Source organism: Amblyomma americanum, chromosome 10 (genome assembly GCF_052857255.1).
Source record: "Amblyomma americanum isolate KBUSLIRL-KWMA chromosome 10, ASM5285725v1, whole genome shotgun sequence".
NCBI lineage: Eukaryota > Metazoa > Arthropoda > Arachnida > Ixodida > Ixodidae > Amblyomma > Amblyomma americanum.
Window position 1 is genome coordinate 108,980,624 of NC_135506.1, and position 24,076 is coordinate 109,004,699.

At 47.3% G+C, this 24,076-nt stretch overlaps 2 protein-coding genes across 2 annotated transcripts; both read right to left on the reverse strand.

Annotated features, from left to right (window-relative positions):
• Window positions 1-250: 250 nt before the first annotated feature.
• On the reverse strand, window positions 251-3,742 carry LOC144107803 (uncharacterized). Its single transcript, XM_077640996.1, has 2 exons — window positions 3,608-3,742; window positions 251-548 (listed from the first exon to the last, which is right to left on the reverse strand). The coding sequence occupies exons 1-2, from the start codon at window positions 3,725-3,727 to the stop codon at window positions 360-362; spliced, it is 309 nt and encodes a 102-aa protein (XP_077497122.1). The 5' UTR covers window positions 3,728-3,742; the 3' UTR covers window positions 251-359.
• A 463-nt stretch (window positions 3,743-4,205) lies between these two features.
• On the reverse strand, window positions 4,206-18,816 carry LOC144108621 (sodium-dependent noradrenaline transporter-like). The gene is made up of 6 exons (XM_077641812.1): window positions 18,747-18,816; window positions 12,527-12,639; window positions 10,845-10,973; window positions 9,336-9,435; window positions 6,123-6,223; window positions 4,206-4,283 (listed from the first exon to the last, which is right to left on the reverse strand). Exons 1-6 carry the CDS (start codon window positions 18,814-18,816, stop codon window positions 4,206-4,208), a joined length of 591 nt encoding a protein of 196 aa, XP_077497938.1.
• Window positions 18,817-24,076: the final 5,260 nt, after the last annotated feature.

The window sequence follows — 24,076 nt, forward strand, 5'->3', positions numbered from 1 at the left end:
CTATAGACCTCAAGCTGGCTATGCACTGCGACACAGCCTTTGGTATGCATCCATAATAGAACAAGCAAGCAGATACCCAGCATTTTTGAAATAAATAAAATAGCAAGCATTCATTACGAAATTATTCGCACATGTAAACAGACAACATTAAAAGTGAGTACATGTATATCAATAACAATATTTGCTAAGACAGCAAAATGAGTTCACTGTCGGCTCGCAGAACGCGATCAGAGTTCCCAGAGTTCTTATGCGGTGCAGCAACACTCGTCAGGTCACAAAGCATTTCCAGGCATGCCTTGTCGTGAATGGACGGAGTTGCTAGTGCGCCCACGATACAGTGCTGCCCCCTCGTCTGGCGTTCATTGTGCCGTGCTGGTTCCCTCAGTGATGATACCAAGGGACACGCTGGTGCGCGTGCCGCTCCTCTTTCGCTTGAAGGCCAAGAAGGGAAGCACGTCACCCACCACCAGGAAGTCCTGGTAGCGGATCAGAACTTCGGGATCGGAGGGACCGTAGTTTGCCTCGGGCTCCATGGCTGCGTAGATATCCTGCGAACGCAGTCGTCACTGTCAGGCAGAGGAGCTTTTTTTTTACTTTATATGGGAGCCCTGACAGCTGCCCTAGTGAAATTTGTTGCAGCTAACTATCATCCTCTAAGGGACACTTTTTTCTGCAATCGTAGCAAAAGGGTCATTTAGAACGTGTCCTGCAATCTTTCTGCAAAGAAAAAAAAATGCTTTGGACGAATCCAACTCTTCGTTCACTGAAAAAAGAATGCCGGAAGACAAACACCAAGATGGATTCGTCAGCAGCCAGAAAAGGCAGTCCGCTTATGGCGAGCCTGGCTAGTCCAAATCCGCTAGGGTGTTAAAATGAAGATGGAATTGAAGGCTACATGTTCTAGTGAGTGCAACTTGGGTATTAACTACTTCAGCGATGTTTCCAGTTTGTTCCCCTAGAGGAATTACTCCGTCTAGAAAGTAAGGTCGACCTATGCAGCGGAGGCAGTTTGGCGGGTTCAATTGCTGTGAACAGTGCAGTGGCGCCTGCTGCACTTGTCTCCATTTCTAGAAAAAATGCACCATGTGGCATTTGCTAGACTCCTTTTTGCAGTCATAGCTCAGTGCAGGGATTTTCATGCTGCAAACCACGTCGGTTTGCCAGGTTGCAGTCATCTTCATTCTAAAGGTCCGAATAGGAAACTTCTTTCTCCACATATTGCACAATTATGACGTTATCCAGATGTCCCTGCGAGTAGATGCTTTCAACAATCTGCCTAACGCGCTCATACGAGTCGCTTGATATGCTTCAGCGCTAACAGACGTGGACAATAAGAAAGGCTTTGCACGCGCGACCACTGGTGCGTGAATTGCCTTTCTCATTCTATCAGCCGTTCGCGCTATGTAATCCCAACTTTCCTGCGTAGATAGATAATTATTTGCCTTTCCTTTGTATCGGGGTGGTGAAAAGTGATACGTAGCCATTTATGCCTGGCGTGCTCAATATCTCTGGACAAACTGCCAATATTTTCCCATTTCTAAACTACTCTCTTGATTTTCTCCACCAATCCTCTAGTCGTCTCTTGTTTATAATTTTGAAAATTTATCATGTCCTACCTTTTCTGAAACTCTACTGCTTCGCGCATTCCTGCGGTGGCATCGTGCACTGAGGACTGGAGCGTTTTACACTGGATAACAATATGTTCAATCGTTTCCGTCCAGCATGCAGCAACAGAGACGTCATCAATGTCAGTAAACAATTCATGCTATAGCACAAAGCCCTAGCTCCGAAAAGCAAACCACTTTCTTTGAAATTATCAAAAAAGTTCTAGCTTTTTCATCTTAGATTTAGCCGTCCTATAGAGCTTCAACGTCAGTTTATCCAGAATTTTGTTTTGCCAGTGAGTATTTTCTGAGGATCTTACTTTTTGTTTCAAGCTTGTCTTACTAACGTTTTCTTCCCTTTGACCGTTGTATTCATTCCCAAGCCATCTAGTTCTTCGCATCCATGTACTATTGATACTATATCGGTATAAGTACCTGAAAATGTTTGTCGCCCATCGTTTCTCATACCTTCATCTTCATATTCCTGAACCGTTCTTTAAACAGTACATTCAGCAGTTAGCGCCATCTGTAGGTCGTCAGTGTCGAACACCGTGAGCACGATGGTGTTTTCAATGGTTTTGATCTAGACAGTCCAGCGAGATTATGCGCGAACGATGGCAGGCTTTTTCTACTGGCTGCAAAATCTGACGTACAAAATGCTTCCCGCACTCAAGAACTATTTCTGACGGCCATAGAAAATAAATTCCTGCTGGCATTTTGAGCGTTCAGCGCCACACGGCACGCGGTGTAGCCGTGCAAACTAGAGGCATTTGTCGATATTTCTTGCTGTTGTCTAACATTGAAGGAACTAAGTGGGGTGGGCTAGCGTGGTCTGAAACTACGTTGGCTGGAACTTTATTAACGCTACAAATTGGGCATGTTGATAACCACTTTAGAAAAACTACAGCAGCAAGAAAAACTTTTAAACGGACCAAGAAGAGGAGTCTGGCAGGGGAGCTGAGGCTGGAAATGCTAAGGATAGGCCCTTGTGCGCTCAGTTAATATGGTCTGCACCAATGTGCGGTGAGCCCAATATTTTGGGAACTTGAAGACTGACCAAGTGTGGGTGAGTCCATGTGGAACTAACATAGATACTCAAATGAGGCTTGGTGAGGGAAGTTTCATTAACTCCTATGCAAATAATTTGTAACGCGGGAGGAAAAAATCATCGAGAAATTTCCTCAGCGGAGTATCATACGAACTCGGCTACCTGACATCCGTCCTGATAAAATACATTTTAGAATATTCAGCCGTGGACAAGCAAAAAAACCAACCTACCGTGAACGGGTTCTCACCGCGGCTCCTATGTGTGCAGCTACGTCAACGTCCCTATACCTGATGCGCCGCATTGATGTGTCAAAATTAACGACCGATTGTTGCAAAAGTAATATTTTTCGCCGAAAACGTACGCTGACCAAGAAAATACACAGCAAAAGAATGCCTGCGTTCGTAACATCGTCGATAAATGCCTACTGTTACAGAGCTCTGAAACTTCTCATCCAACTACGGGCATGGGGAACCGACAGAGGTAAATAACCCCACCCCCCTCAGTTTAAAGCACCTACAACAAGGCCCCCAGGCCCTTCTCGATCACACGTCATCACTGAACACATTGTAGAGGGGTGTCTACTTTGCATGCACGGATTCAAGAGCGGAATGCTTTGGGGAAGGCGAGGTTACCCCGCGTCCGCGCTCTCCCCACTTCGGGAAGCGAAAAGTTTTCAAGAAAAAAATCCTGCACCAGCATTCACTTTTTAGATAACCGCTTTTCAAAATAAGCATGTGAGAAACGGAACCGCCTTCTGACCCGCTCCACAATATGCTAATTTTGCCCATAAATCTGTCTCTGCCACTTCCTACTCTGCGCTTATTACTTTTATTTTGGCCTAGGAGGGAACTGTGGAGTGTTTGGCCCAGGCATCAGAAGCTTACGGCGCTCACAGCCGAGAAATCCCTTCATGGGGCCATCGCTGTCGAACAGGACCGAGTGGAACTATGCTTACATTTTTATTTTCGGCGAATGCGCGCATAATTTGCGTCATGACCGCGACCATGCCGCCGCAGATGACTGCCAGCTCCAAGATGCTGGCCCAGCTTGGGTACGAGTAGTTGAACAGCTGCATGTCCTCCTTGTTTACTGTGCCCAGAGACAACACCTGCGCACGCCACGGAAGCAGATTGGGCTGCGCGTAGTATGAGGTAACAAAGCAGCGGCCTCTCAGATAAAGCTTTCAGTTTGTTGTCATTGCCACTCGATTGAGGGATGCTCATGGCTGGCTAATCCCTTTAATCACATGTCCGGTAATTTACTTTTATTGATAAACAAAGTCAAGTAGAATCAGCACTCTCAGCTGTGTGGTTAGCGAAGAAAAGCAGCCGTTTTGACGCGCACGCAACACTTGCCCTTCAGAAATAAAACACAAATAAGTTTTGCGCTTTTTCCTGCCGGAAATCCACGCGCACCACCCACTAGGTAGTCCACTTCGCTACCCAGGCTAGTTTAGTATTCATGTTTTGAGTAACTGGTACCAAAAATGTGGCTATCAGCGAGGGATTCCGCTTTCCATGGCCCTCTATTAGAAAAGGCTAATTGAGAGCTCTCTATAGTGCAGAGACAGTGTTGTATTTGGACTCGTCGATTCGCGATTTGGAAGTGCTGACCAGACGAACCACAGAAAACTGCGTACAAGAGCCAGCACACTCGAGTGTTGCATCTGCTTTGCCTGCATTGCTACTTTATCTACCTCACGCTACAGGAGTCCCGAAGTAGTAGATTCCCACTAAAGTAGAATGTTTAGCAGGATGAAAACTTAACATATGGCTGTCTAAGTGCAGCAGTGGGTGGCAGATCACAGAACGCTAGTTCGAAATGAGGACTTTCGCTGGAAATGAATGAAAAATGAAAAGGGCTAAGATGCCTGAGGTTGCTGCTACAGCCTTTGTTAAAATTCAAGAGCCCAAGAGGTTTCCTTCTGAGACATGTACATGGAAACTTGCAGCATCCCTGGATGTCCTAACTTTGAGATTGATGATGACCGAAGTTCCTTTTATTATGTAAAGACTTTTCGCAACGCATAACTAGCCACAGTGATCGGCTCATAAGGAACGCACGTAGTTTTTATGCTTTGCACAAAGCCTGCACAGGCCGTATAAACTGTCTCCTGTTCGCCCCTCGTTCTTCTGAAGTTCCGACGTCGTTTTTACGTATTCAAATATGCTAAAAAGATTACACTAGTGGTCTCCCAATTCATGATATTGTTTTAAAAGGTACGGTTGTGATAATTCCGCCGCCCCTTGAAATATCTTAGTATGAGGAGGAATGGCCGTCCTAATCTGGATGCCTAGAAGCTCAGCCAGGGCTCAATGTAGGACTGCGCTAGGGTCAGCCGAGGAGGATCCGGTGGTACGGTGAGAAGGATTTCGATGGTAGAAGCAAGTGAGATCGACATGGCAAATGTTCCGACTGTGTTCCATTTCGGCGTATGAGGAAGGAAAGTCGGAGCAATGGCCCAGCTGTTAAAATTTGTGTAAGTATAGCGTGGCAGGGGTTAGGGAAAACTGAACAGAGGCATACACGAGTTTCTGGGACTATGAGGGACGGATGCGGCGGAGTTATGCGTATCTTGTATAGCTTGAAGGCTTGTTTTAATGACCAGCCCTTGACCACCTTATAGGCACCTTGCCTAAACAATGTTTCTCGACCTCAAGCATACTAGAACGTTGGGATAATATAAAAAATGGAGAGAACATTTAAACTGCCTTAAGGGTGTAACGCGGTAGCGTTTATGGGTTAATGCTCATATGTGCGGAACCTGTCATTGCCTACTTGATAGTGTTGTGTTGGGTTTTGTGACGCATAGGCGACTCGGGTCATCTCCACTGGTGGTGCTTGTGCGACCAAGGATGCTCTTACAGAGCAACCCTTAGCGACCAATCATTAACTGCCACCTGACACGGTGGGCAGTTTGCGCACCAAGCAGTAGGCAAGTTATGATGACGCCACAAGTTGACGTGACCTAGGCGGCCACCTGTTTCCTAAGTTGCTTCTCTCTGGTTTTTTCGCTTATTATCAGTGGCACAGAGATCAGACGCCGACGGCGACGCCGGCTTTTCTGCTACACGGGCTCTTAAGCCCTAACGCATTAAAATTGCACTTCAATTATTCTATTTTAGTTTACATTGCTTTACTGAGTATATTTACTTTTATCGCACGTTTTTTTACAGAATCAGTTGCTTAAGTAAGCTACTTGTCAAAATAATCGGAACTTTATTACACTAATACGCGAAAGAAGCGGTATGGTTTTCGAAATTGCCACTAAGTTACACACCTCATTCATCAATGAAGCTATGAAGAAGCGCTTATAGCGCACGTCAATGTGTTAAGAGAATATGACAGGCACTGTACAGCAGCGACAGTGTTCCCTAGAATTGAGAGAACGCTACTGAAAAACCGTGCACGTTAAGCGTGGTGGCACAGTCATGAATGTGTATCAATTCTGCGCCACCTCTGCAGCTTACCACAAGTGCCACAGGGCAGATGAAGCGCCAGCACACGGTGAGGTAGATGTCTGGAGGATGCCCCGTCATGAAACGTATGTCTGCGGTGAGCCGGCTAATACCTGTAGCGGAAAAAGAAGGACTGATCTGGTGACCACGTATGTTAACGAGAACTTCACGTCCATTGAATCCTACGACCAGTTCACAAGTACAGGCAGCGGCAATATGAATATAAACACTCAAGCCCGTGGCCTCCGCGCATCGTGAAGCGCTGCTGCCGAGACCGGGCGAGAATCGGCGGAAAAGGTGCATGCGCAGCAAGAACGGCCGGCTGCTCTTTCCGCGCTTGCGCGTGGTTCAGCTTTCGTCGACAGTGCTTCGCGATGTGCGGAAGTAGAGTGCCTGGATGCCCGCTCGCGCTGGCCCATCGAGGCACCCTACGCGGAGGCCACGCGCTCCCGTGCTCCCTTTCACATTGCCACTGCCTGTACGTCTCAAAAATGAGGCCCGATGACGAAACTAGCGCACGACTAGAACATAGATATCACGCGGAAAAAACTCGCATTTCTTCAGACATGAGACGGAGATCACACTAAGCCAGGCATGTTAAATACTTTTCATGTTTGTTCTTAAGCCAGAGCGTTAAGAGGCTCATAGTTCATCTAACCTTGTAAAGTTTGGGCTACATGACCGGCAAGGAGGTCATAGAGGCTTGGTAATTAAATGCCTGCCATTATCGGGTTGCAAGCATCCGCGAAAGAGAAACCACTGAGCACTGAGGTGGGCCGCTTTAGCTAAAGCGTACATGCGAAGTGAAAAAGTAAAAGTTACATTTTAACACAATTAGAAAATATTCCGGCCAACTTTAGCGCACAATTTGAGCCAAAGTTGTCCGTTTACTGCGGTTAGCAAGTTGCGTTAAATTGTCATTTCTTTTCGCTTTAACAATCACTGCGGTTTTACGAATAGAAAACTAGCATCGTAGTTTAACAGAGATAAATTTACAGAGCATTTCTACTGGAATAGCTATCCAAATAATGTCAGCGCCAAGAACTTGAAGTTTTGCGCAAATAGCGATTTTTGCCCACGCCATACGAAACCTGAAATCCGCGTCCTCGCATCGTCCGCACCAGCGCTGCCAGATCAGTGCAAGTACTGCCTTGACTACTTATGCGCAGAGCGGTGGCTCGAAACTGCGCGGGCGATGCCTGACGGCATACCCTCTGGGCACGACATCTTGGCTGCTTGCAATGGTGGGGGATTGAGATGCAGGCCTCCCTTATTCTGTGGTCACGAGTTTCGATTTAATCGTGCACCGCGTGCCCGTGGCATTAGTGGCTTGCCTCTGTCTAGGTAAGTGTTCAGCGCTACGCCAACTCGAGGGAAAACTTTGCATGAGTACACGCACTACTGTCGACAGCTGCTGCATGGCGCGGTCCGTGCTCACAGATCATGCAGTTCTCATGTAGCAGTTTAGCTTCGCCGCTTGATAGCCGCAATTCCCGTAGGCCTCTGTCTGAAACGGGAACCAGTGCAAGCCGCATCCTTGCTCGTGGAGCTCTTGGCGAACCAATCTCGAACCAGATGGCTACCGCCAGGCGTCACACGCGCATATCGGAGTGACTGCAATCAACTACTTTTTCCAATTGTTGTCGTGCCATTAAGTTGTTCACCCAAATGTAGTCGCGATGAAGGGGCAACAAACAACTATCACACACTGGCAGCAATCTAGGCATTATCGGAGCCAGAAATACACTGTAAAATACTCGGCCACAAGTATACGCCTAATGCTAGGAGGACATTCAGAATAAAATCATTGTATCAGCAAATCACCTGTTAAATCACTGCTAAAATGCTGCAATTCCATGGTTGCGTGTCATTTCCTTTTTTTCACACATCGCGCATCTATCGGTTAGAAACTGACTGTTGCGTGAGCATCGGGAACAGCGCGCCAGTACATGATGGGTGTCAATAGCGGCGGGCTGAGGTTCCGGCGACTGCCCGCCGAAATAGTGAATGCGTGTGCCGTGTGCGACTTTGGGATGGTGAAGTTGGTAGTCAAGTGGTAAAGCAGTGCAATGGGACGACAGTACAACTGACGCGAAGGAGATGTGCGCACATGTGAACATTTACGGCATCTATGACTGACCTCGCAGCTGTTGGTGACGCTCAACTTGCGAGTGGAAAATCAGCACCCTAAGAGGGAAGAAATTGCGTGGAATACGCGTTGAGCGTTTCGGGTCCGTTTTCATGTCTGGGATTGGGACCGCGCTTCGTTCTTCGTAGCCTTCACATAAAGAAGACTTTAAACTGGAGATATTCCTGGGATGCGCTGGCTGAAACCTGCTGCACTGCCACGCACTGCGCTTGCGGCTAGTGACGGACTCCTACAATGCCCATGTCTTCTATGGAAGGCCTTCTTTGTCTACAAACTTTCCCTCTTCTTTCAAATTCACCTACATAGCATGGATAACCTATGACCTTACCAAGTGAGCAATTTTTTTCCGTTTACGCTATATGCGGCCATGTATGCACACATTGCACAGGTGAACACCTTGGTGTTCTTTTATTGTCTTGCAGCTGAGCATTTAAAGGTGTACTGACGACAATTAGAAGTTGGGCTTTACCGATTGGCTACCACGTTATATTTTATTTAATGTATAAAAGACAAAAAGAAACAATAGAGGTGTCACTACCACCGGCAAATTCACAATTGGCATGCGTCGACACCGATTTTTCCATGCAGAATGCAGTGGCGACGCGGCACCGCCATTCCCTTCAAAGCGGTGGCAACCCATCCTTTTCTGTAAGAGCGTAACGAGTTTGTATCGACTGGCGGGAAAATTTTGAAATCCACTTTTATGAGCGATAAATGCGCTCTTTTGATGCTGAACGAACAGCAGCATGCCAATAAAGAACCAAAGAGTAAATTTTAACAGAGATCAATCATTAGATCCATTTGTCTGCAGTTTCCCTATAACGCCACTTTTTGTCACAGGGACCGTACTGAATGAACGGGACTTCTATAACGACTGTGGTGATCTAGAGCATTTGTCATGCGCTGATTTGTAACTGATCAGCCGGCTCCAGTGCCTTTTCATTAGAAGATGTACATATTCTAGGTTTCCTGTGAAACTTCGTTCTGTCTTGCCTTTCAAAGTTTGTCAGTGCTGGAAAAAGAATAAAAATAGCATAAAGGCAAAGAAGTTGCAGTTTTGGAATTGAATCTCTCACCGTATCCGTAGATGATGAGGATCACCTCGGCCAGTGCAATCCACGGCATCATGTTCAGGTTTACGGCGGCATCGATCAGCTTGATAACATACACGCCTCCCTGCACAATGCATATGCTCGCATAAGTCGTTGTTCTCCTCACCTCTTCTATCGGGAAAAACTAGTTTCATCTACAGAGCTCTTGCATATTTCGTATGTTATTTGCCGCAGAACGGTAAACGCAGGGCACCCGTTCCATGATACTGATCGCCCCTATGCATGTCCAGATGACCGTGCTACCATGCTACCGCTAGAACATTTGTAACACACAACTATGAGATGAAACGTTGCAGCTAATAAACACTCATTTCATTGTTCAAGGCAGTGTTCTTATTGTAATAAACAGGTGCACAGCGTTCAACGTTTGAATCGCTGCCATTAGGGAATTTCCTGCTTTACACGAATGCGTTTCAGTTCAATTGCAGTCTTCGCAGAGTGTAGCGGTTCGGAACCATTACCAGCGCCGTACTCTTCAGCTTGGTCTTGAACAGCCAGTTTTACTTTTTTTCTCGGCTACGGCGCTGTGCTTCTTGGAGTGTTTTCTCAAGTTTAGATGGCGGTTGAAGCCTGAAACTTGCTTCTTTTGACGTCTCGAAGCGCCCAGGGTGCCGAAATTGACCGGCGCCCTCCCTATCGTGTATCTCAGCAGTAGAATCACGAAATGTACTGTTTGGTTTTATTCTCACGTAATGTTTCTCCTGGCGGAGATAAATATAACCCTTTTTATCTTTGTTCCGTGCAGGCACAGACATAAATTTGATCATTTAGTTTGAACTATCTTCCCATTGGTAATTATTACACCTCCATCAATACCATCAATAACCTAATTTATAGCGCCTACGAGGCACAGTTGCATTGTAGAGAGGAGTAATAAATACTACCAGACCTCTATTTCTCTGCACGGCAAAAAATGGTGAGGCGTTGCCTGACTGCCCTCCTCTCGTCTGGCCCGCGTAAACCCTAACTACAGCTATATTGATCCCGCACCAACAATGGGCAAAGGAGTAATTACTCAGGGTAGCTGTTGCGGTAAAGACCGTAAGCATTTCAGAATGAAGTCATTAGGTTGTCAGCATAATAGCGTAGAATAATGATAACATTATCAGTTTCATTTCGCATTAGCAGTTTATTTATGTGGCCTCCGTGTTCATATGAAGGCTAAATTCCGAGACCGCTTGACTCTAGGCTATTCTTTCATCCCGTTGTGCAGCGCAAGCAATGTCGAGTACAAGTGCGCAGGGTGCGATATGTGCGACCAGGCCATGCTCATTACGAATCTGTTTGCCAGCGTTACGCAGGGCATTCCTGAAGAGTTGTTTTTTTCTTAGGATCAGTGCCCGAATACCAGTAGCAGCCTGTTTATTCGAAATTTATTCGTCAAGCATCTGCTCTGAACAGGAACGCTTAATAACTCGTGGTCGTTTTCATCGCATCAACTGCTGCGTCCAGCTGCTCATCGCCTTGACTCACGCCGGTTGCCGCGGGCAGGGAGAGCAGGAACAAGGTGGTGCAGGTTGCCAGGACGAAGCTCTTCCGCCGCCTCCTCAGAGTCACGAAACTGTCCTCGAAGGCTGACAGCCCCGCCACCAGGAAAGCCACCTGGCAGAGAAAATATCCCAGCGCCCCAAAGGTTTTGGGTCGGTTCCAATGGTAGACAGATAGCTGCGAAGACTAGAGCCGTCTAGGCATGTGCAAAGAGTGCCTTTTAATTCTAAGTGACCACAAAACAAGTATTTATTCTATCAGAAGGTTTTTCCGATATAGGCTCATATTCTCGAGTCTCTGTTTATGAATCGAATAAACTTCGGTTGGGAATTAGCTGCGGCGAGAATGCAAATTTGATCTCCGACAACTACTCAGAACAAAAACTGGACCCCACATATGCCTTCCGTGATGCATTTTTGCAGTGTTCCTAGCTCTTGCTTCTTCGAGCTTTATTCAGCATGCTCATTCGACAACAAAATGTCAAGAACATGTGGTTTTAAACTGCACAGCCGTTTTCTGAGAACCAAAAATTACACTGGGGGCTCACATGTTACAGCTACGAGCAGAACATGGCACGGGCAATGTGCCGCAAAGGTTTAATCTTTCTCCTGTAGGAACGAATCAAGTCGTCAAGATAAGAAGAATTGATGTTTCGTGGTTTAACTTAGTTTTTCGGCGGTAAAAAAAAACAATACGGGTGGTGACCTCTCTGGGCGCAAAAAGTGGGAACGTGTCTGCTCTGTGAAGTGTTACAATATTGCGGGACACACTGATTATCGAGCTCTTGACTTGAACCGCACATTTGGTTACATCTTTATCTGGCTTTCGTTCGGCACTAAGCTTGGACCAAGTTTTAAGGCGCGCCCAGGTATTAAGACGAAGTAGTTTTTGCTCCTCTAGCTTCGTTTCTTGCTTGTCTCCAGGACCAGTTTTTTGTAATGAATCTTTTTCCCATGTTCTTTATTTCCTGCACATCTATTTGTCCACTGCTCAGCATCATAACATAAACAAAGGCCGACGTGTAACAGTAATTTCTAGCCATCAAGCTTTAGGTCATGTAGTCGCTGTACCAATCTTAAGGAGGCAAACGAATGCCCAACAAAAAAACTAAATACGCCCTCACAAGATATAGCTGCGGGTATCTCTGCTGTTTGTTCACGTTCAAAGCCGCGGGCACACTCATTCACTTTATGACGCGCGGTTCTACCTGATTTATATCGCATTATAGTAGCCACGAGCAACTGCCGCCACATTGTTTCACCGTGCTGTAGTTCCTTTAACACCTTATCTCAATGGTTCCTTGCCTGCTTTAAATTGAGGACGGCCGTGAGCGACACAGATTTTTTGTTCTTCGACGACCGCCGAGTACGTTTGCTGCTATCATCGCCACCGAGCTGATCATTTAACTGGGGGCTCGTTATAGCCCCATAAAGGGTTCATTTAGAAACCACTTCAGTCCGCTGGTCCAATGTCCACGGGGTTTTCACCACCACGTGATGACATAACCCAACGCATCTTAGGTGTAATCTGCCGTGCTTAGCTGCTAGCAATTCTCATCCGTGACCCTTCGGAGATATTCATCCGTTGTACCTTAAGCTAGCCACCGCAGCAGTTTAGCAAGCGGTCATTGATAGAGGTGTTCGCCTGGCGCATGCGGAAACACCCACCACGCCGTTGAAGGCCAGCATGCTGAGGAGGAAGTAGAAGGCGATGCACCAGAGCTGCGAGTAGTTGGTGTCCTTAACGCTTTCTGGAAACGAGACGAATGCGTACTCGTAACCTGCGCGAATGGAGTTGGGAAAGACAGAATACATTGATTACATCATTCGTTCGTTGTGGACTATATGTTTACAGAAGGAAAACAAGCAAGAAAGCGCAGGAGGTAAAAAATACAGGCCGCTTAAGCCGCGCATGCGATCGTAAAGCAGGCGTAAAATCCATTTAATGACTGCTAAATGGACACCGCCTAGGGACGTGCGCTGAGTTACCACAAAGTGGCACCTTTTGAGCATGCCGGGGATGCTACGTGATGGCGTCAGTATACGCCCTTCTGTTATGTGTATATACTACTAACCATGTTAGAGAAATGTGCAATGAGTAACAAGATGTGACACCCCTTCAGGTGATGCTATAGGGTCGATGCATCTTCCTTACCCATTCCTGACGGTACTGCTGGTTCCAAGGGTGCAGTTTTCTTCGCTCCCTTACTGGACCCTCAACTTTCGTAGTACGGTCAGTGCTTCTCCAAACGCTTTGCATAACTTCGCAAAATTTAATTTTCAGCCAGTCGACTTGTTTGGTCCCCAGTGCACCCTCACCCATAACTCGGACTTCCTGTAGTGTAGATCTTTATAATCGAGAGTGAAGATGTCCATTCGTTTCATTGAATGACAGTTTTTCAACGAGGCGTCTCCGGCTTTGCTTTTTAAGGGCAGTATTTCTGTCTCTATGCAGTCTCTCTCACGCCAACGTAAGGCCGCCCTGCTCCAGCCGTAGGCAGTAGGGAGAGAAAAAGTCACGTTGTCGGCCCCGCAGAGGACGCGCACCATAAAGCGCTGCAGAAATGTCGTTTGCTATAAGGTCGAGGGCTCGATGAAAACTCAGCTGGTCAGAAAAATGCCTCATTTTATGACTTTAGAGCTGAACCATACGTTGTACGCAGATGACCTGACTCTGTGGATGTGCAGGGGCAGTGACAGCCAAATTGACCTGACGCTTAAAAGAGCTATAGATGTAACAAAAAAATACTTAGAACCAATCGGTCCCAGGTGTTCGGCAGAGAAATCGGAAGCGCTATTTCTCGCGCCCATGCGTTCACCACAGCGTCGGCGCATAAAGCAGGACGGACCGTATAACGCGGGAATCACATTCAGGGTCAACGGTAACGTAATTCCAACGGTGGAAAGCATTAAGGTTCTAGGATTACGAATTCAGGCGAACGGCAGGAACTCGGAAACGATTCAGAGACTACAGGCTAGCACCAGTCAAACTTGCCGACTCCTAAAACGAATCGCTAACAAACATGCCCATATGAAGGAAGCTAACCTCTTTAGGCTAGTGCAATCTTTTATAATCAGCAGGATAGTCTACGTGGCACCTTATTTGCGGCTTTATCATGCGAAAAAAGACAATTAAACTGGATGTTTTAATCCGCAAAGGGATAAAAACAGCTCTGGTTTACCACCCTGTGCGCCAACAAACAAGATTTTGAGTCTTGGGGTTTCGAATACCCTCGAAGAGCTCATTGAGGCTGCAAAGACCTCGCAGTATCAGAGACTTTCGCGCAGTCGTACCCGGTTCCTAGACAGGTTAGGGACAAATTAAATATACCTCCACTCACTCAAAAACATGCATCCCATCTACCATGAGAACCGGAGGAAGGAAAGAGTAGTAGCGTTGCAAGCCCGCTTTCAGGGCAGGCAGGATGTCTTGTATACGGATGCCGCACAATGCACAAACAGTTCGGGGCACTTTTCGGTAGCCACTAGGGAAAACGGAGGCCCGGTAGCGTACTGCAGCACCAAACACTCGACAGTAACGGAGGCGGAAGAGTTGGGGGCCAGTACGCTGGCTCTAACTCAACAACAGGTTAAAATTATCGTGAATGACTCAAAATCAGCTATTAGAACAGAAAGAATTCAAAGCGCTACAGACCGGACAAGGTGAAAAAGGAGACACAACACACCAGCGCTCCTTTTTCACCTTGTCCCGTCTGTAGAGCTTTGAATTTTTTCTGTCATGAACCAACTGACCCGGCTGACTCCCCTCTTGGCAGCTATTAGAAACTTTGACGCGGGCTGCATTTCAGCTACAGCAGCACGAATGTTGCCCGGCAGTCCACAACCGGCAGAACTGGTAGCGCTCATCTGGACTCCCGCGCACCAAGGGTTGAGGGGAAATGAGAAAGTGCACGCAGTGGCCCGAGGATTAGCTACTTTCCGGGATCCCAGTGGCGTCTTGTGCACAACCCTGTCCCCCTCGCGCGATGAGGAGCTCCTACAGTTCGATGACGATCTTAACACGTATCAGGAAATCCTAAACCATTACAAATTAGGCCGAGCGGTACTTTCAAAAGCAAGTAAGCAGCTAACCAAAAACGAAGAGGTTGTGTGGCGGAAGCTCCAAACCGGAGTATTCCCTAACCCTCAGCTTTATAGCAAGTGATACCGAGATTTTCAGCACCAGGTGCAAACGTTGCGACAGCATAGCGGACATAATCCATATGGTATGGACATGTCCGAGCTTTGGACAGCTTGACAGAACGGATGAGTCCTGGAAGGCACTGCTTCACGACGAGGACGAAAATCAACAACGAGAAGTCATCCGTCTCGCCCTTGCCGCTGCTGAGATCCAAGAGATCCCGGTCGACGGCTGAGGGGGAGGACATGGCTGGGACCGAGCGGCGCCTAGGATACCCATCATCCTTTTGACGGGTGATAATAAATGTTATTTCTCTCTCTCTCTCTCTCATTTTATGACTGAATCCTTTCACTGTGAATATGATTGCCGCACCGGAATCGAGATAGTTTTTTTTTGTTCTCGGTCGGCGTCGGTTTTTCACGTTTTATCTGCTGTTAGCAATGGTAGCAGTAAAAGACAAACGCAGTGGCGCCACAGCTGCTTGTGCTGAAACCATGGCACCTATCCCGAGACATTGCACTAAATGAGGCTGCTCCAAGACTTCCGATGTTGTCCAGGCAGCGCAACTTCGTTTTAAAAAATGAACATCACGCAGCGTCCAGAAAAGACACTGTGCCGAGAAACTTCTTTCCACCTCCTAGCTTTCGACGTGACACGGGAAAGATTCGACGACACAGCGAAGGTTAGAAGCAGCGAAGAAAAACAACCATCATGCATATGTGAGCCCTTTTGAGGAAGTAACGTATTGAAGAATCCCTCACTCGTATCGGGTTTGACCGCAAGACACAAAAGTAGAGAAGTGACTGAAATAATGTTTGTATATTTTCGTGTCCGGAAATACATGTATTTGAAAGCAAGCTGGTAAAGCGAGGAGTTTTACAAAACCCTTTCTCTAACCGCTATCTTTCCAGCTCTTGTAACTCAAAACGACAAGTCTCATTCCCGTTATGATACGTAATATTGCTTCACACCACGTAGTTGGCTAACGTCACTGGCCAGCGCACGGGCATGAGCCATGAACCGTATAACTATGGTTTGGGCTGTAAACTCCGTGGCACTAGCCCACTCGTGACAACTTTCCAAAATCTATTACTGTTAAAAGTTTCTTCGTTGATCTTAACTATGTACCACATCGACAGCCCCCCGCTGTTGGTATGTGCAAGCTCGCCGCCGGAAACTGTGTGCTTCGGTCAGTTCTCGTTTTCCTGCCTCATAACATGCTTCCTTAGCTCTCCGGGAAAATCGCAAATGATTCAGGAGATGGGGAATATGCAGCACTGGGGATCTGAGATAAGCCGTGGTTGTTTCAATTCCTGAGCGAAAATAGCACTCGCAAGGGCACTTTGATTGAGGAACTCCTCTTGTGCCCCTACCGTCACCGTCGACATTATATTGTGTCATAACTCAAAGCTGCCAGGTTCGCCAGCTTCCTGAACACCGTGGCGCATGGCTGGGCCTGAGCCTCCCCATGTGCGAATGCGTGCCGTGCGTCAGCTGGTAGCTTCTGGTGGCGCAGAAAAGGGTTAACTGGAGGGCAGTGGCAAAGGCCATTGACCTGTATTGGAAATAGATAGGCTTATATTAATGTTAATGATGATGAGCCAGCAAGTATCGCGTTCTTAACAATATGCCAGCTAAGGCCACGTGGTTCAAGTGGACCAGGGTGCAGGCGCAATCCAGAAAGGAGAGGGGTTGCGTGAGGTACATCAGTTCTCACTGCCTTTACTACCACAAGGACGGCAAGTGTGCGCGTCAGTCGGGGCACGCCGACTGCGGATGCAGCGCCATGTGTGTTGTGCGTCTGTGTTTGTATGTGTGCATGTGTGTGGGTGTTTGTGTGAAGGGGGGAAGGTGGTTGGCGATGTGGCTGAGCTGTCAAATTTGACAGCACAACAAAGAGACGAGTAGCGCCTCTACTTAGAACAGTGCTGGACAGAGCGAGTGGTGGTATACGGAGACGCCGCCGAGGCGCCGAGAATTATACTAAGCCAAAAAGGGGCATGCAGTGTTCATATCCCCACAGTAATCGCTGCCGCACGCAGGAAGGAACGGATCATCCGCCTTGCTCCTTTTTGTGCCGACTCGATGGCGCCGCCATCCATTGCGCAGGTTGCCTTTTGCGGCGTTCCTTGATGGCTGTCGTCAACAAGTCGATTCCGACGAGTACTTCGCAGATGAAAACTGACCGGTTAATTGTTAGCGCATATAAATCTGAAGCGAGATGCATAGGCTGCGGGTTCACGATAGGCGCGCTTTGTCCGATAGGCTGTGTTCGCCCACAGATAGTGCATGCGAGGGTTCCCGTGGTGTCCGAGTGATGACAATATTTATGCCTGGGAGACAGGTTTTCGACGAAATTGTGCATATGCTATCTATAAACATGCTGCAGGCGTGGGAAAGCTTGTTTGTGTGCTAATGGAGTGTGAAATTACTTGTTTAGTATTCGATGGGGATGACTTATCTTCTTTTCCATATGTTTAATTTGCTGTGTCGTCGTTTCTTCAATATTTCATTGTACAAGCGCTTGAAGAATGAACCAAATGATTGTTTTCCTTCAGTCCCCAATAATTGTCCCCACATGTTTGTTGTTCCCAAACAAATGTGACAATGTGAGCATGTTGATATCTGCATGATGTTCTGGATCCTTTTAAGGTCAACAAAAAGTTTTCTCCTCTCAGCAACACCAAGACAGAGGGAAGGAAAATGACAAGTGCAAATATCAGACTTTTTATTGTTCTCACCACTGCACACCAGTAGCCTCGTCTTCTCTCAACCCCTCCGACGTGCATTGTGAGTCCCTCCACGGCTAGCTGTCTTTTGTGCCTATAGCTGCAGACGCTGCTTTCAAGCGACACTATTCCTTTGCGGGTCACATCATTTGCCTTTGCTGCATCACAGCTCTTCTTGTGCCACACGTACCGTGGAGGACGTCAGCAGGCTATGAAAGGAGCTAATGACCGATCAATCCTGCCGGTGAAAAAAAATTCTTCTGATGGTTTACGCTTTTTGGGGGTTTAACGACCCAAAGCTACTCAGGCTATGAGGGGCGCCGTAATGACGGGCTCCACAAATGTGGACCACATGGTGTTCGTTAACGCGCACTAACATCGCATAGTACACGGGCCTCTAGAATCTCGCCTTCATCAAAATTCCACCACTGCGGCCAGGATCGAACCCACGTCTTTTCGGCCAACAGCCAAGCGCCATAACTATTGAGCCACCGTAGTGTGCAAAATCCGTCTCATGGGAAGCTGCAGCGCATATAAGTAAACTTGGAACATCTACAGCTTCTACTTAAGGCCTATGTGCCGAGGTTAGCTCTATTCAAACGGTGGAAAAGCTTGTAACTCCCTGTAGACCAACGATGCGTAATATGCAATTTATTTAAAAAATACCATTAGTTAATTGAAAAAAGCAAATTATTTATACGTCAGCAAAATCATACAAATGGCCACCAGCGCCCTGCACCAGTTTTTAGGTAGCGGTGCTAAGACTCCTGAACTGCATCTCGAAAAAACAGTGCTATACGAGGTCTTGTCATTGTTCTTGGGGCCAGTCTTTCAATCAAACTGAAGTTGCGGCCACACCTGAGCAACGAGCGGTGCGCAACGAATGCGTACAAGAGGACGGCATGTTTCTCTCACACTGTGTGCACGGTGACCGCATCATACGAATGCAACGCGTCACAGGGTGGCATGCGGAACGGCTCAAGCGTGCGAGATTAGGACAGCCAGGCTTGATTCCTACCAGCGGTGACCACGTCGTCGAGCTCCAGGCCGTAGAGGATGGTGGCGTGGCCGTGCAGAGCGAAGGCCATGCAGCCGGCAACGAGGCTGAAGCAGAAGTCCGCCCATACCAGCTTCAAGATGTTACTGTGGACACAGTGGCATGCCACATTCAAGTTAAAACTGGAGTTAAAGGGATAAGGTAGGAAAACAGGAAAACTTGAAGGTTCGAAATGAAGTCTCGGTATGCGATTACGCCTCGCCAGATTGAGTGTTTTTCAGCGAATGGTTCTATCTATGAGTGTCTCGTATTATCCAAGTCTTTCTCTGTCCATGTTTTTTTTTGCGCTTGTACGTGATTGCGATGCACCATTGGACTGGAAGATGTCATTGGACTAACGCGCTGTAACTTGTCGACGCCAAATAAGGTGGTCCTTGACAGATATGCCGTTACGTGCTTAGATAGCTTTCCGCACGCCCTGTAGACTGTCCCCAATAGTACACGGCACAGTAAGCATGCATCCGCCTAAATGTTGCTATGTGCGTTCAAGGCAATTTCTGTGTCGCAATTTGCCGAGAATCTTCAGTACCTCTAATTATCTTTTCACAGCGAAGATAACAACCTGTACATATATATTTTTATTATCATGACTTATGTTTGTAGCTTGACCTTCGCCTTTTAGGCTGAAAAGCAAGGATAAATTGGGTGAAGCTGAACTTACGCGCTATTACACGTCATGCTGTAATCAAATATCAACCGAAAGGAACGTTTCGCTGCGCCAAGACTGCGTGTTACCGTGCAAGCGGCCATTCGAAGGGCTTGTGGCTACCGTAACACGTCAGTGTGCCCATCGCCAGTCCCATGCTGAAGAATACCTGCTGGAGTGCCGTCTGCCAAGTCTGTCGGAAGATAAACAATGTTGAGGCAGAAGCCATCAAGGTGGCTTCAGCAAGAAAAGTTAATCACCTAATCGTGGTTATGTGGCACTGCAACGCTTAGAGCACATCTCATGTTGAAGGAGCAAGCAAATATCAGTGGTAACTGATGCGTTGGTAACCTATAGATACAAAGGGTAGCAATATTTTGCCACTGACATATGGTATGACTACAGGTATTGGGGAAACAGCAAATAAGCCGATGTTCGACCGGTCTTGCCTATACCAAGACCTTTTATTATACTTTCTAAAAACGTCTATGAACTTTCTGGCGTCACTACATTCTTCAGCACCTGACGATGCAAGGCGTTATTCACCTGCCGTTCGCACTGAGAATAACATCATCGCAACTGCTACGCGGACAGCCAGGATCCAGTGCACATTAGCAGAGCGGTTTAGCGTCAATCTTTGCGCAATGCGCAATGCAGTCGGGGTGCGTACGTGCAAAAAAAAAAAACTATCTCAGGCTTCCCAATGGCTGGCGGCGCCAGCATCAATGATCAAGTACGTAATGAGAGTGCATTTTAGTCCAGTTTGCTTCATACAGCTCATAACTTCCTAAAACGCGCCAGGTTAGTATATAGTGTATAAGAAAAGACAACGGACAGCTTCGCACCTTTAGGTCGATGAGCCTTTCCCACTCGGGGTAAAGACAGGCGGTCAGACCTCGCAGAGCACCACGCTGTGCTACGCTCGAAAAGGAGAGCATGAGGAGTAGGGCGGCCGAGGTACATGACGTGCACAGCGCCACCTATAGACACGGCAAAATACAGACGAAAGGGAACAGACTGGTTGCCCACCGAGTGTTTTGGACGCTTGTTAAGCTCATAGCTAGGTGAGAGTGGCAATTTGTACGTGGGCGTCGACACTATCTGGGCCGTCAGCAAGAATACAAAAAAAAATCTATTATTCACAGCTCACATTGTTGACTTATTTCAGTGTGCTTGCCTTCAACACTCTCTACTTTTAACATCTTTCCTAGATACCATACACCGATTTAGATCACTTGGGAGTTTTAAAAACCCTAAAAACCTACATGCTGTCATATTCAAAGTCGTGACTATTTTCTGCCTTGGAAGCACAAGAAGCATACACTCGCCAAAGAAAAAATATTTAACACATGACGTTTCGAGACCGGTACGGGTCCCTTGTTCACAATGACGATGGGCGGAATGGGCCGCTACTTATAAGCGGACATGACTGCACAGTGAGTGGGCGTAGATATCGGGGAGATTCCCTCTCGTCTTGTTGATAACATTCTTGGTCGTCTGTATGTAAAATGATTTGAGAAGTGATCGTGAAGATAAAAGTTTCTTCGTGTCCAAGATTTTCGCGTTCTCCCAGTCAATGGAGTGCTGCATCATTTGGGCATGCCCTTCAAGTGCATTGGAGGAAGTGCGACCTTTCTTGACGTCATTCTTGTGTTCCCATATTCTTACTTTTAAAATCGCCTGAGTCGCCAATGTATGAAGCATCGCAATCCTTGCAGGGGATCTTGTATACAACTCCGGGGTAACATGTGCGCTCTAAGCAGTCCTTCACGTGACACAGCTGCTGTTTCAGCTTGCTGGACGGTACGTGCGCAATTCGAACGGCGCATTTGGCAAATATTCGCGCCAGAGCCTCACTTGTACCCCGGAAATTCGGGAGAGTCGCACGGTTCTGTTGCCCAACAAACAGGGGCTGAGCAGGTTCCTTACAGCGGCGTTCTTGACTGTTTAGCATCTGACGGTGGTAGCCATTATTTTTAGGGTCGACGCGAACATTCTGCTGCTCGGAAGAGAGAGGGCCAGGGCTAGAACATAGACGACCAGATCGCTTAAACAGAGCGGACGCGACGGAGCGTTTGTGGCCTATGGGATGGGCAGATTTAAAATCGAGGTACTTGCCGATATGTGTGGGCTTTCGGTATACGGTAGTGGCGAGTCCATCGGGGGTGCGGAGAACGAGAACATCGAGAAAAGCAATACTTCCGGAAGCGTCTTCTTTCATTGTAAACTAATCTGTTGGTTGAAAAGAGTTGAGGTGGTCCGAAAACGGTTTGGCATCCTTGCGCTGAATTACGCAGAAGCAATCGTCCACATACCGCAAAAACTGTTTCGGGCGAGTATAAAACGATTGTAGGGCCGAACTTTCAATACACTCCAGCACGAGGTTGGCACAGGTTACGGACACAGATGCGCCCATGGCCGTACCAAACACCTGCTTGTAATATACATTGCTGAAAACGAAATATGTGTTCTGAAGACAGAAGCTTAAGTGCCAAGATACGTCAGTTCGTTTCTGTGAAATCAAGACTGGCCTCGTTTCAAAGCCACTTGCATTTAAACTCCCGTTTCAAAGCATACGGGCTTATATCGAAGTCCCTTCGCTTACCTAAACTCGTAAAGACACCCTTCGGTAGAAAAACCATCGCTCAAGCAGAACGGCGTCTCCTTCAGGCCCGCAGCATGGACACCAAGGCCACTATCAAGCGCCTTGGAAACGAAGTATTCTTCTCTCAACGCAGACTTTAGGATCTTCTTTCCACTGATTTCATCGATGTGTTGCTGCATGCGAACTACGTCTCATCCAGAACCCAAGCGGAGAGGGTCGCCAGCCAAGAAGCAAAGTTTCTGCGCCAACTCGGCAACACCGAATGCTATACCAGGAATTTACAACTTGTCGTCGCACAACTTGGATCCTGCAGAACATGCACTCCTAAGCCGTGGTCTGAGTTTCAACACAGACGCTGCCCCCAGCGTAGGCCAACTGACTTGTGCTGTTGAGCAGGCAGTTCGTCTTGTAGATCCAAAATTTCAAGCTGAAGCACTCTGAAGCATAGGCCACAAACGCTCCGTCGCGTCCGCTCTGTTCAAGCGAGCTGGTCGTCTATGTTCTGGCCCTGGCCTTCTCTCTTCCGAGCAGCAGAAAGTTCGCGTCGACCTTGAAAATAATGGCTACCCCCGTCAGATGCTAAACAATCAAGAACGCCGCTGTAAGGAACCTGCTCAGCCCCTGTTTTTTCAGCAACAGAAACGCGCGACTCTCCCGTATTTCTGGGGTACAAGTGAGGCTCTGGTGCGAATATTTGCCAAATACGTCGTTCGAATTGCGCACGTACCGTCCAGCAAGCTGAAACAGCAGCTGTGTCACGTGAAGGAGCGCTTAGATCGCACATGTTACCCCGGCGTTGTATACAAGATCCCCTGCAAGGATTGCGATGCTTCATACATTGGCGAGTCAGGCGATATTAAAAGAAGAATAAGGGAACACAAGAATGACGTCAAGAGAGGTCGAACTTCCTCCAATACACTTGCAGGGCATGCCCAAATGATGCAGCACTCCATTGACTGGAAGAACGCTAAAATCTTGGACACGAAGAAACCTTTATCTTCACGATTACTTCTCGAATCATTTTGCATACAGACGACCAAAAATGCTATAAACAGGATGAGAGGGAATCTCCCCGATATCTACGCCCACTCACTGTGCCGTCAAGTCCGCTTATAAGTAGCGGCCCATTCCGCCCATCCTCATTGTGAACAAGGGACTCGTAGGGGTCTCGAAACGTCATGTGTTTAATATTTTTCTTTGGCGAGTGTATAATTCTTGTGCTTCCAATATGCTTACCCCTCGCCAGACAGGATTCTGTCGAACCCTTGATTATTTTCTGTCTTGTTTCCATGCCCAAAATGTACACATGTTCAAAACTTGCGTTTTGTGTTGGTGTTTTTTTCTTCCAACTTTTCATTTAAATTCCATTTGTATAACGATTTAATCTATCACTTGCACTTGCCGACCAGCGTGTGGGTGACAGGGCCCTCGTCAGGCCGACAGCATCTGCCTTTAGCCCTGTTATCCACGACCAACTGTTTCTGGAAGAATGTCCTAAATAAAAATATACACTGACTCATCCGTTTAGATTCGTTATTAAGGCGTCGCCCAAGGTGACCGCCAAGTGTAACAGGCAGCAACGCGACCGTCTCGTGACACAGCGCAGTACGCTCGGCTGTCGGATCAACAGGCTGTACCTTGCTAAAATATTATTTGATGTATTTTTTATTGCTTTTCAACAGCTTGCTTAACTAGCGGCGCAATGTAACACTCAATCTTGCGGCCTATGCGAAATGTTGCTCGGAAGCTGAAAATCGAAACTGTTTCTCTTTCATAAAACTAGGTACTAGAGCGCCGGCATAGAGATCCCTGCTATTGGCGCTTTCAAGTGAACTACTACATTCATAACATGTAATCTTCGACGCGACAGCTCCCAGAGAAGCACCTGAATTAAATTTCTAGCATTTATCTCCACATGCATATAATAAGATGCCGGGTGTATGTGCATGACTGTGGCCCCGTGACGTGCATTTAGAGTCTTCTATTTTACGCTTCTACATGGAAGTGCAGGGGAATTTTGAAGGGGAGTGGCATGGCGAT

Coding starts and splice junctions, on each gene's coding strand:
- LOC144108621 (XM_077641812.1), bottom strand. CDS start 18,816: ATGGCCTTCGCTCTGCACGGCCACGCCACCATCCTCTACGGCCTGGAG. Junction 10,974..12,526: donor TGCTGGCCTTCAACGGCGTG/GTGGGTGTTTCC, acceptor TTTCTCTGCCAG/GTGGCTTTCCTGGTGGCGGG. Junction 6,224..9,335: donor CCTCATCATCTACGGATACG/GTGAGAGATTCA, acceptor TTTCCGCTACAG/GTATTAGCCGGCTCACCGCA.
- LOC144107803 (XM_077640996.1), bottom strand. CDS start 3,727: ATGCAGCTGTTCAACTACTCGTACCCAAGCTGGGCCAGCATCTTGGAG. Junction 549..3,607: donor CATTCGCCGAAAATAAAAAT/GTAAGCATAGTT, acceptor CTGCGTTCGCAG/GATATCTACGCAGCCATGGA.